Below are 11225 nucleotides of genomic sequence, written 5' to 3' on the forward strand. Positions count from 1 at the left end.
TGTTTGGATGGTTTCACACTTTTTACTTGTCCATATTGGGTAAGCGAGAAAGGGACTGCTATGAGTGCTATGGAATCGTGGATATCCCAACCCGACTTGAGAAAATAAGAGGTCAGCCCAATTTGAGAAAATAATTGCTACATACGTAAATTGAACAAGAGTCTTGGTTAGCAGGGCTTCTATAATGAGGGATTATGCCGAGGGGTAATGTAATAATAAAGGAGGTTCAATTCAATATTTTAATAATAATTTTGCACTAGATCGATCGGTTATTAAGAACTCCCTTATAACTCCTGTTAGTGAGCCTAAATGCATTTTGGATTAGGACACGAATTTTATAAAAGTTCAAAATATGAGGGACTCTGTAACTGTAACCCAAACTCAAACATGGGTCACAACTAGATATGACTTAAAGCCTACTATAGTGGTGTTTTAGGCCCATCCACCGAACGAGGCCTATGAACTATAGAATTATACTGGAAAGGAGAGAGAGAGAGTGAGAAAAGGGTCGGTGGTGTGATTTAGGGCGGATGGGAGTTGGGTAGAGGTGGACTTTCCATACCCTGCCCACGCCCAATTGTTGTTACCCATACTTGATCCTAATTGAGTAGGAGCAAAGGTCTAAAATATCGATGGTTTCATAAATATCGGTAGTCCAAAAATATGGAAATATTATGAAATTATCGATATCGATAAAAATTGAATAAAAATCACGAAAATTGTAAGAAATATTTGGATATTTAATCTTCTTTCATTAATTACTACATATTTTCTACACTTGCAGTGTTTGTCAGCTCGCTATATAATCAACTTAAATCAGTTAAACCCATCATGTAATGCAATTTCTTCCTTCTTCTTTTTAAATGATAACATAATAGATAATTGACTAAATAAACATCCTCCAAAGTTTCAAAAAAAAAAAATCTATCATAATCATTTATTTATTTATAATAACTTACTACAATATTTTACATTGTATACATTACATGGTAAAATACATGAGTGACTTAGAGTTCCTATAAGGTTCAAAGTTATTTACACTAACACCCCCTGAGGTTTTCGACTTTTTCACAAAACTCTTTGAGATTTTATAAATTATAAGAACACCCCTGAGGTTTTAAATTCACAAAACTCATTTTCATTGATTTTTCATCCAAAGATTAATGATTTTGTACAAAAAAATTCTCCAAATGACAAAGTTAGCATTTGAGATTAGATTACATATACTTCATTGAGATTAATTTTGTCATTTGCAAAGGTTTTTTTTTTCAATGAAATCATCAATTTGTGGACAAACAATCAATGAAAAGGGGTTTTGTGAAAACAAATTGAAACCTAGGGGGTGTTCGGGTAATTTTTGAGACCTGAGGAGGTTTTGTGAAAACACAAGAAACCTCAAAGGGTGTTAGTGTAAATAACTCTTTCAATTTTTCAATGTCTCCATCATCTTGATATTATCGATATTTTGGCCAAATGATATTGAAGTGTGAGAGAAATTATCGACATCGATATTTTCCAATATTATCATAAATATTATCAATATTTATACAATATATGCATGGATATGTTCCAAAATATCCTAAACTCGAAAAAATGATAATATTATCAATATTTTATCGATATTATCAATATAAGTCCTTGGTAAGAGCTCATGGTTACATTGACCAAGGGTGCAGGTGAGTTTTGGGGGGGTGGCAATTAAGCTTCAACCTTTATTTTCAATATTTTTTTGGGAGATTCACTATTATACCCAATATGGGGGCCCAAATTATTAAAATACCCTATATAAAATGGACTTTAGAAACACACCCAAAGCCCATTTACAACATAACAAAAAAGCTTTTAACTTCTTATAAATTACAAAACTGCCATCAATTTCTTAAAACAAGCCCAACCCCAAAATCTCATAAAAATACCCAAAGCACTCAATAGGGCATCAAAGTAATTTAATAATCAATATTAAATTCAATAAGGCTAGCTATCATTTTTTGGGTTTGTTTATAGGAATTCAATTGTGTAGGGTTTATTTATAATATTAGTGCTAGAAATGGGTATATCACTAAATATCTCTATTTTTTTTCTCTTTCCGTTACATTGGCAAAACCGAAAGTTTAGGACTAATCGTATCAAAAAAAGAAGACTACTAAAATAAAAAAAATAAAAAAAAGTAAAAAAAGAGGTCCACGTATCATGCATGCAGGATATACATGTGTGAAACGAGTCAACAGAAAAAGCAACTAGACGTTGGACCCGTAGCGTGGGCCAATGGCTGGGAGAAAAGAACTCAGATGTAAAGCTAGCAAGAGCAAGTGGGGTGTAGCCTAGGCAAGTGTTTCTTCAATGGCATGACCTGTAACTTCAATTGCAAATTCAGGAGACTCTGAGTGCTTTTAATTGCACAATCTGATGAGGATTTTAATTGCCTAAGGTTTAAAACTATGGAAGAAGGGGTGGAAAACTTTGCCATATGAAGAACCATCGCAGGATACCACTAGAAAGTTGTAATCTAACAATGTGAGTTGGGGGGTTTTGAATTTCAAATGACACATAGCCTGTGAAGACAAGGCCATGCAACTAACTCTTCATACGTGTCAATTTTGATAATCCCGATGTGGTTTTGTAGGTTTGGTGCCATCTAGGTTATTGGTAGAGGCAGTGTTCGGATGATGAATGGTTTAGATTATTTCTGGGTTGTTGGTTGACGTCATTAGGAAAGTTTCAGTGATGGTAATACAGTAAATATGGTATCCAGGACAAGCTTATCATATTTGGGTTTGGGACAATGAATTTAAATGTGTAGTGTGAGAATCTGGCCTGTATATTGTCAAGCAATTTCCCTGGATTTTTGTCAATACCACCTTTCACAATTGGTAACAAAATGAAAGCTCTATCATTTCACGTTTTTTTGCAGGCACTGCTTGGTGAATGTACATGACCTTCTCTGATCCCTATAAACCTAGAGCACTTTCCCCACCATCCCATTCCTTGCTTTGCTGCTCCGAACTCTCTCTCTCTCTCTCTCTCGCTCACTCTCTCTATCTCTCTCGTTGATCAAGATGTCTGATTCATCAACACCCTCCTCCCTGGATGTATTGGTGTCAGCTGCTTGTGCCTCGGAGGAAAATGACTTCTCTAACTTTCCTCAGGCAGTTCTCGTGGATCCCCATGAGATACAGTCCAATGTGAATCAAAAAAGTACTAGGCAAATGGAGGGATCTAGCACTACTCCTAACAAAGACTCGGAGAAATCGCAACTCTTCAAAACACTTAAAAAAGTGGTCGCCGTAAGTCACTGCCTCTCAATTCCTCCTGTCCTCCGTCTTTAATTAAAACTGCTAGGGTTTAATTACAGGTTAAATTTGCTCTGAACATTTTCATTTTTACACAGAAACAAATAGCAGAGTTGAAAGGCATGTCTACATCGAAGATAGATGAAACCACCACAAACCTGCAGATCGTACCCAGTACTGTATGTGGTTTCACCATTTGCTCAATTAATCTGTAATTTTCTTTGTGGTTGGGGTTTCTAGATATGATTGTTATTCTCACATAATTTTCTTTGCATTTTCAGTCACAGGAAACACCCCAAGCAAAGCAGACAAGATCGAGGACCACGCTGACTGGAGAATTCTCAGTCTCATTTGAACTGCCTGATGATTTTCCTGAGGATGCAAATGTTGATACGGTATATATAATTGAAGCGATATATATATATATATCATGTTGAAATCATATATATATATATATGAGGGCCTCATATTAATATAATTAGATTTGTTTGTGGATGGCTACAGTTAGTGCCTCAGGGGAGTGAAACTGATCCTCCCACTTCGCGTCAGTTGTCTTTCTCTGAAAGACTAGATGGCTGGAGGATTACCCAAAGAAAACGGGTTAAGGGAATATGTGACATGGTAATTTGATTACTTAATTGGTTATGTGATTTTTTTAATTTTTTATTTGGTCTGAATGGTTATGTGATTTTGTAACCCTAATTCTTTATCTTTTTTCCCCAAAAACCCTAGTAAAATAATTTCATATAATTATGTATAATATCGAGAGATGAACGTTTGTTGCAGTACTACCGACACGAAAGGTCGAACGCCAGTTTGAGATCTGTTGTCGAGGTGGTGAGATTTATTCTGTATGAAGAATTACCCAAACAGCAATCGGCGAATAAAGGAAAGTTGAAAGGATCGGTGAGTTGGACTGATCAATTTATATATAACTTTGGCATATAAAATTTTGAAATATCATGCACATAGTTAAGTTTGATCAATATATTAAATTTTGGTTTGTATGTTTAGGCTGAGAAGATGACAAAGTCGGCATCGGTGAAGAGAAAGTCTTCAGATGCTGGCTATAGCAAAAACCCTCCAGAGGAGAACAAGGAGGGCCTTGATGGTCCACCAAAGGAGAAGTTGGTAAAATTGTCACCTGAAGCCATGGAAGCAAGGGTAAAAGCATTTCTAAAGGCAGCCTATGAGAACTTGAAGAACTTCAAATATTTTGTTAGCAAAGAGGAAAAGGTGTCAGATGGTAAACATTTATTCTTTCTCTGCTCAATCCACTTACAAGTTTATCTCTTGTGCCCTTTAGTTTAGCTACTGTTTTAATCCTTTGATTTTTCTCAGGGGCTAAAACAGAAGAAGTAAAGGTCTCAAAGGAAGAGGAGGAAAGCATTGTAGCCCCATCTTCTCCAAAGGTTGCTTCACCTAATTTTCCTTGCAAAGAAGAAGAAGCTCCCATTAATCCTCCTACGGAAGACCAACCAAATCCTCCTACGGAAATGGATCAACCCAATCCTGCGGTGAACCATGAGGAAGTTGGCCATGGAAACGCTTCCCAAAATGATGGCAATGGAGGTGACCTAATTTATGGCCTTCTGGTGAGCCCCTACCTTGATGACCATATGGCCATGTTGAAGCATGATGGCGGTTCACCTAGATGAACTGTCAATGTATGAGATGGAAATTTTGGTGCATGTCTTCTTTAATGATTTATGCATGAATTATGGACTCTCATTTTATCTCATTTTTAATTGTTCAAATTTATATGGATGGAAGTGTTTGAACATGAGTGTTAAAGGTGATTTAAAAGGTTGATATCCTATCAAATCATGTCCATTTATCAGCTGACTCGCTCAATTGTACTTCAAATTTAAATGAGTTTTGTCTAGAAATTCATTTTAACTTGGTTCAATAACTAAAGCTTAAGTAGTTACATTTTCTACACTTATCAGAAGTGACTTCTGTGTCACTTATACCTGAACTGCGTGCAAATTTATATATGACAACTGAAAAGACTACCAATCTCTGCTGGTTCTCACAGAGATATCCAACTCAGTTTTTTCAATACTGACTCCTAATTCTCTCTGTGTGTGGGGTTAGTAGGTGCAAGCAAACACACCAAAGCTAGCAACTATGGAGAATGAGGGCAATTTATCACTACTGCCACCAAGTGACAATGAGATTAAGAAAGAACATTTGGAAATTTTAGGTGAATTTGATCACAAAGTTGTACAGCCCCAAGAGGTTAAGGGGAAGTTTGAAGATGAAATGTGGAGCGGAGATTCTAGTGCAATAAAGGCCGTCCCTATTCAAGCTATACCAGCGCAAGCGGCGAAGGTGACTATTGTGGATGGAAGAGATTATGAACTGCCCATGGGATGGTTGGTGGAACAAAGGCCACGGACCTCGCTCAAATACTTGGGGAAAGTAGACCTGGTTAGTTCTTTTTTTCTTTTTTTGGATTGATTACAACTATTTTTCAAATCTGAATAATTCATCAAATCAATCGAAATTGTTGTCGTCAAATTTTTAGCTAATTATAAATAAATAAATATATATATATATATCATACTTAATTCATACACGACCTATGTGTGTATGTGCATATATATCTCAAGTACTGAAGTTGGTGTATACTATTTAATACTTACATTTAAAGCATAACATATATATATTTCAAGTATTTGCATGTATCGCGTGCATTTCACGCGTGCACACACATGCACGTTATATATAGTTACCAAATTATACGTGATTCAAATTACCAAAATACATGCATACGTGGTGTATCCACACGAGAATATACCAATTACGCTAGCACATTGTATCAATGCTATAGTACCATACCAGGTGAGGTTTCAATGGATCTTTCATTGACCCTGTTAAGCTTATGTGCTTTAATCAGCAGTGTTAATTCATATTGAAGTTGCATATATCTCTTGAATTTGGTGCCTGTGGTATTAAGCACTCTCCATTTTTATTATGTCAACATGCCTACTTTGCCTAGTAAAAGTACACTTGAGCTATACGGACACTACGGGATCAATTCGTATCCAACCTTATGAATATCTACTCATGGGTACATTTCTTTTTCTTTTTTATGTACTGTCGAAAGTGCAGTATTGTCATGAAGTTAAAACCAGAAAGCGATTCCGATCACTGAAAGCTGCTAAAAATTGGATTACGGAAGCAAATCAAGGAGAGCAAGCACATGAGCCTCTCGAAGCTGGTGATGGTTCTAATTAAGGTGAGCTCATGAATTTATGTATTGGAAGAAGTAAGAGGATACACAAACTATTGTATGGTAAATTAATTTTAAAAAAAGGTTTGCTTTATGTTATCGTTATGTTTGCAAAGGAGGTTTTCAAGTGTTGATGTAAAATTTGTATTAAATCTATATACATACATACATGGTTGATAGTTCTTAGCATTAAGCACCAGGTGATCAACTTGGTTGATGTTATTGTATAGAGTACTGATATTTCCACCCACCTATCCTATTTTCCCACTTTCCTCTTATCTTCTCACCCACCATGTAAATTTGAAAAAATAAAATCATATCTTTCCACCCACCATTATTCCTAAAATACCCTTTAATTATTAATTCAACCAAACACCATTGACTCCAAGTTAAAAACATAAAAAATTTAACCAAAAAAAAAAAAACACTCTTCATCTTCTTCATGTCTTTTCAAATTCACGATCAGAAATCCCAATGAAACACCATTACAGTCAACCCCTCAATCATTTTGGAAGAACTACTCAAATTTACACTACCATATCAATATTCTCATCAGCCCCTGGCAATACTGGTGGCTTCACCGCTGCGACAGCACCACCACAACAACATGGCTACGACCAACAAGACTGCCATGGATTTTAATTGAAGTGATGGGATATGGATAAGGACCCGCATGTGGGTTAATTAGATTGAAAAATCTTTAAAATGGAATAAAATTGAAGGAAAATTTGGCCTCTATTATCAACACCCACCAACCTTGACACAATATTAAAGGTGGAGTTGCAAATTTGATTTTTCTTATTTTTTTTACCTTTTCAAAGGATTGAGATAGGTAGATATGTGGTCGCTGGATTTTTTGAGGTCAAGATGGAAAGAATATGGAGAGTTAAAAGAAACAAAATTATTTTCTTTTTAGAATTTGTTTTCTTTTTATGGTTTTAGAAATCCTTTTACAAATGGATGAATTTGTCTTTAAATTTTTTAAGATAAGGTGGGTGAAAAAATAAGACAGGTGAGTGAAAATAGCAGCATTCTATTGTATATTTGCTTATGTAGGCTTCACGGACTTAGCTCTTTGACGTTGCAAACCCACCTGAAAACATAACATGGGTCCTCACTGATGCGAGAATGATGAATGGAGCCTGTACATGTGTTGAAGATATTAACATGGTTCCGGATCTGGTGAAGAATTCAATCCGTCTAGGGATTTGTGTGAAGGAAATCAACGAAATAAACATGTTTATTTAGTTTTTGAGGGACAAGATGAGGGGACTCAAGTTGTTTCCAAACTTTGGTTTTTCTTTTCTTTTGAACAAATTCCCTTTCCGTATGTTCCGGTTAAAGTGATTTCGGTCACCTTTGGAAATTAATGTATGGTGCATCTGGCTATTATTGGGTTGGTGAATGTAAACATTAACCTAACTTATATACAAACTCTTGCGTTAACAATTGACCCGTGGACGTATAATCGCTTGAATAGGAAAAAGAAAATCAACTAAAGCGATAGCCTCATCCCAGATGATGAACGGTTTAGATTATTTCTAGGTTGTTTTGAGTACCTCATTAGGAAATTAGTCAAGTGCGAGTAATAATACAGTAAATATGGTAAACATTGCAACCTTATCATATCCGGATTTGGGACAATGAATGTGAATGTGTAATGTGAGAATCTGGCTCATATATTGTCAAGCACTTTCCCCTGTATTTGTCAATACCACCTTTCATACATGGTAACAACATGAAAGAAAGTTAGGTTAATTGTTAAAGCGATTATGCTCTCCTGATCCATATCAAACCTAGAACACTTTCTCCTTCACCATCCCATCCCTTGCTTTTGCTGCCTTTCAAACCTCTCTATGCTCTCCTGGACTTCAAATTCAAAATGGTTTTATCCAGAATCATGTGCAAATTTCAGTCAACATATTTGTTAATTAATTACCTCTTTATTTATGTTTGCATCGAGAAACTCACAAAAAAAATTATTTTTTTCAGCATAAATTCTTTTCAATAATAAAAAGTTGGGTTAAATGGTCCAAAACTAAATCGTTACACTTTCCACGCTTATCAGAAGTGACTTAATTATGTGCCACATACACATGGACTGCATGCAAATTTATATATGACAACTGGAAAGAGCACCGATCTTTGTTGGCTTTTGCAGAGATATCCCACTCAATTTTTCCTGTACTAACTTAGATCTGTGTTTGGGGGGTCAATAGGTGCAGAAAAACACACAAAAGCTAGCAAAGATGGAGGATGGGGGAAATCCATCCATGTTGCCACCAAGTTACACTAAGATTAAGAAAGAACAGCCGGAAATGTTAAGTGGATTTGACCAGAAAATTGTCCAGCCCCAAGAGACTAAGTTGAAGTTCCAAGGTGAAAATGAATCTGGACTGCTGCCACAAAGTGACATAGAGACCAATGCAGCAAAATCAGAAATGTTGAGCGGAGATGGTAGAGCAATAAAGGCCATCCCTCTTCAAATGATACCAGCACCTACTCCGACTTTTTTTGATGGAAGACCTTTTGGACTGCCCGAAGGATGGATTGTGGAACAAAGGCCACGGACATCTCTCAAATACTTTGGCAAAATAGATCAGGTTAATTCCGTCACAAACTTTTTTTTGGCGGGTTTAATATAACTATCTTTTTTCAAATCTGAGGATCTGAAGAATTCAATTGAAAATTGAAAATATATTAGCTAATTATATATAAAAGTTTTAATTAGATCCAATGCCTCCATTCTCAGATCTATTATGTAAATTTTTTGAAAACTAGCAAGGGTTGTTGTAATCTGATGATTTTGCGTCTGTTAGTTTACTCGTGGAGTGTGGAATTAGTCTTTTTTTTTTCTTGTCTTTGTGGTGTTGTCAATTTTTTGACTAATTATAGAAGTTCGTATATTAATACATTTAGTGCATCCACCTCAGATCTATAAATTTTAGGTTACTACATGTAATTTAAAATAAATAAATAAATAACTAGCTAGGGTTATTGTGATCTGATTCTGTGTCTATCAGTTTAAATGCGGAACTGGGGGAATTTTTGTTCTCCTTGTGGTGACAGTACCATGTACCTATTATATACTTGCAATTCAATTTTGATGTGTACTGTTCTTCGCAGCTTATGAATTATAATAAAGTATATAGGTATACATGATTCATATAGATGGCTTAATATTATATCTGGATCGGGATCATATTGAAGTGTTGTATACACTATTTAATTAGTATTGATATTGAAAGCACGTAACACATATGCCTCAAATATGTGCATGTATAGCGTGCATTTCACGCGCACAAGTACACACATAGATATAGTTACAAAATTATACATGCCTCAACTTACCAAAATATCTGCACAGTAGAGTATACACACGAGAACATACTAATTAAGCTTGCACTTGGGAAGCCGCCGTTTTAGGTTGAAGGGATAATCAAATATGGGGAAGGCTCAGGAATTTTCTTGTACCGTATTCCATGCCTAGAGTATTAACATTCAAGCATATTATCATGAAATTCACAAAATCTGGTTGGAAGTACCTTTAAAAGACAGCAGGGGAGCTTCCTCAATCCATTTCATTGATTTTTATCACCTTATGCCTTGAGTTTTCCTTGTCTCTTATGCATTTTTTGCAATCAACAGTTATATTCCTAGTGATTCAAGTTAGTGTTCCTTATTGACCCATGTTAATTTCAATCTTCTATTTAATCAGCAGTGTTAATTCATATTGAAATCTATCTGCATTGAGCAATTCCTAGATTGTTCAAGGGCTTCAATAAAGGAAAATAATCATGCTTTGCCCGTTGGGTACTATAGTTTTGCCTCTCACATAAAATGACTTCTTTTTTTTTTCCTTCTGTCAAACATAAAATGACATTTTCTAATAGTCCCCCTTTGTAATTAATTAACATCGATTATCAAAAGTGCAGTTTGTTCATGAAGTCAAAACAGAAAAGCGATTCCGATCCATAAAGGCTGCAAAAAAATGGATTGAGGAAGCAACTCAAGGTGGGCAGGCACAGGAGGCATTACCAGCTGGTAATGGTTCTGAGGTGAGCTCATGAATTTACTTTGTATGGAGGTAAGATGATGCACAAACTAGTAAATTTAAAACGATGTTTGCTTTATGCAATCGTTATGTTTGCAAAGGTGATTGTCAACCATTAATGTAGAATTGATTAAATTTATATATGTAAATGTATGACATGCCTAAAATTACGATCAATATATGGTTGATGTTATTGTACACTTGCTCATGTAGGCTTCACAGAGTGCCAAACCCCCTCGAACAAGTACTAAAAGGAGAAAAGCAACTCGAGGCTTCGACTTTGCAAACCCACCTGAAAATCTAACATGAGTCCTCACTGATGCTATGAATGGTGAATGGAACCCGTATGTCGAAGCTACCATGGTTCTGGAACAAGTGAAGAATGAATGGGCCAAGGCATTTCAATCTGTCTGTGGAAATGAGTGAAGCATCTGGCTATAATTGAGTTGGTGTTAATGTATAATTATAGCCAAAGACCATGAAAAACTACTTTTCAGGTTACTCTTCGAACAGTTGCCAAAAAATAAACTGTTGTTGTCTTTTGAACATTCCGTGACTTCTATTGTCAAACCCTAAACTTTTATTTTTCTTAGATTGGTTGTGTGAGGTTTTTCTTTTCTTATTTAATAAATTCCCTTCTCTT

General features: G+C 35.6%; 1 protein-coding gene across 1 annotated transcript; it reads left to right on the forward strand.

Moving 5' to 3' along the window:
• Positions 1 to 8730: 8730 nt before the first annotated feature.
• Positions 8731 to 10977, forward strand: LOC117629596. Its single transcript, XM_034362125.1, has 3 exons — positions 8731 to 9131; positions 10464 to 10586; positions 10796 to 10977. Exons 1-3 carry the CDS (start codon positions 8778 to 8780, stop codon positions 10889 to 10891), a joined length of 573 nt encoding a protein of 190 aa, XP_034218016.1. The 5' UTR covers positions 8731 to 8777; the 3' UTR covers positions 10892 to 10977.
• Positions 10978 to 11225: the final 248 nt, after the last annotated feature.

This window comes from Prunus dulcis, chromosome 6, assembly GCF_902201215.1.
Source record: "Prunus dulcis chromosome 6, ALMONDv2, whole genome shotgun sequence".
In the NCBI taxonomy this organism is placed as follows: domain Eukaryota; kingdom Viridiplantae; phylum Streptophyta; class Magnoliopsida; order Rosales; family Rosaceae; genus Prunus; species Prunus dulcis.

Excerpts from the sequence above, each read along its gene's own strand:
- LOC117629596 (XM_034362125.1), top strand. The coding sequence starts at position 8,778 with ATGGAGGATGGGGGAAATCCATCCATGTTGCCACCAAGTTACACTAAG. Across the intron at positions 9,132-10,463 it reads ACTTTGGCAAAATAGATCAG|TTTGTTCATGAAGTCAAAAC; the intron begins GTTAATTCCGTC and ends TCAAAAGTGCAG. Across the intron at positions 10,587-10,795 it reads CAGCTGGTAATGGTTCTGAG|GCTTCACAGAGTGCCAAACC; the intron begins GTGAGCTCATGA and ends TTGCTCATGTAG.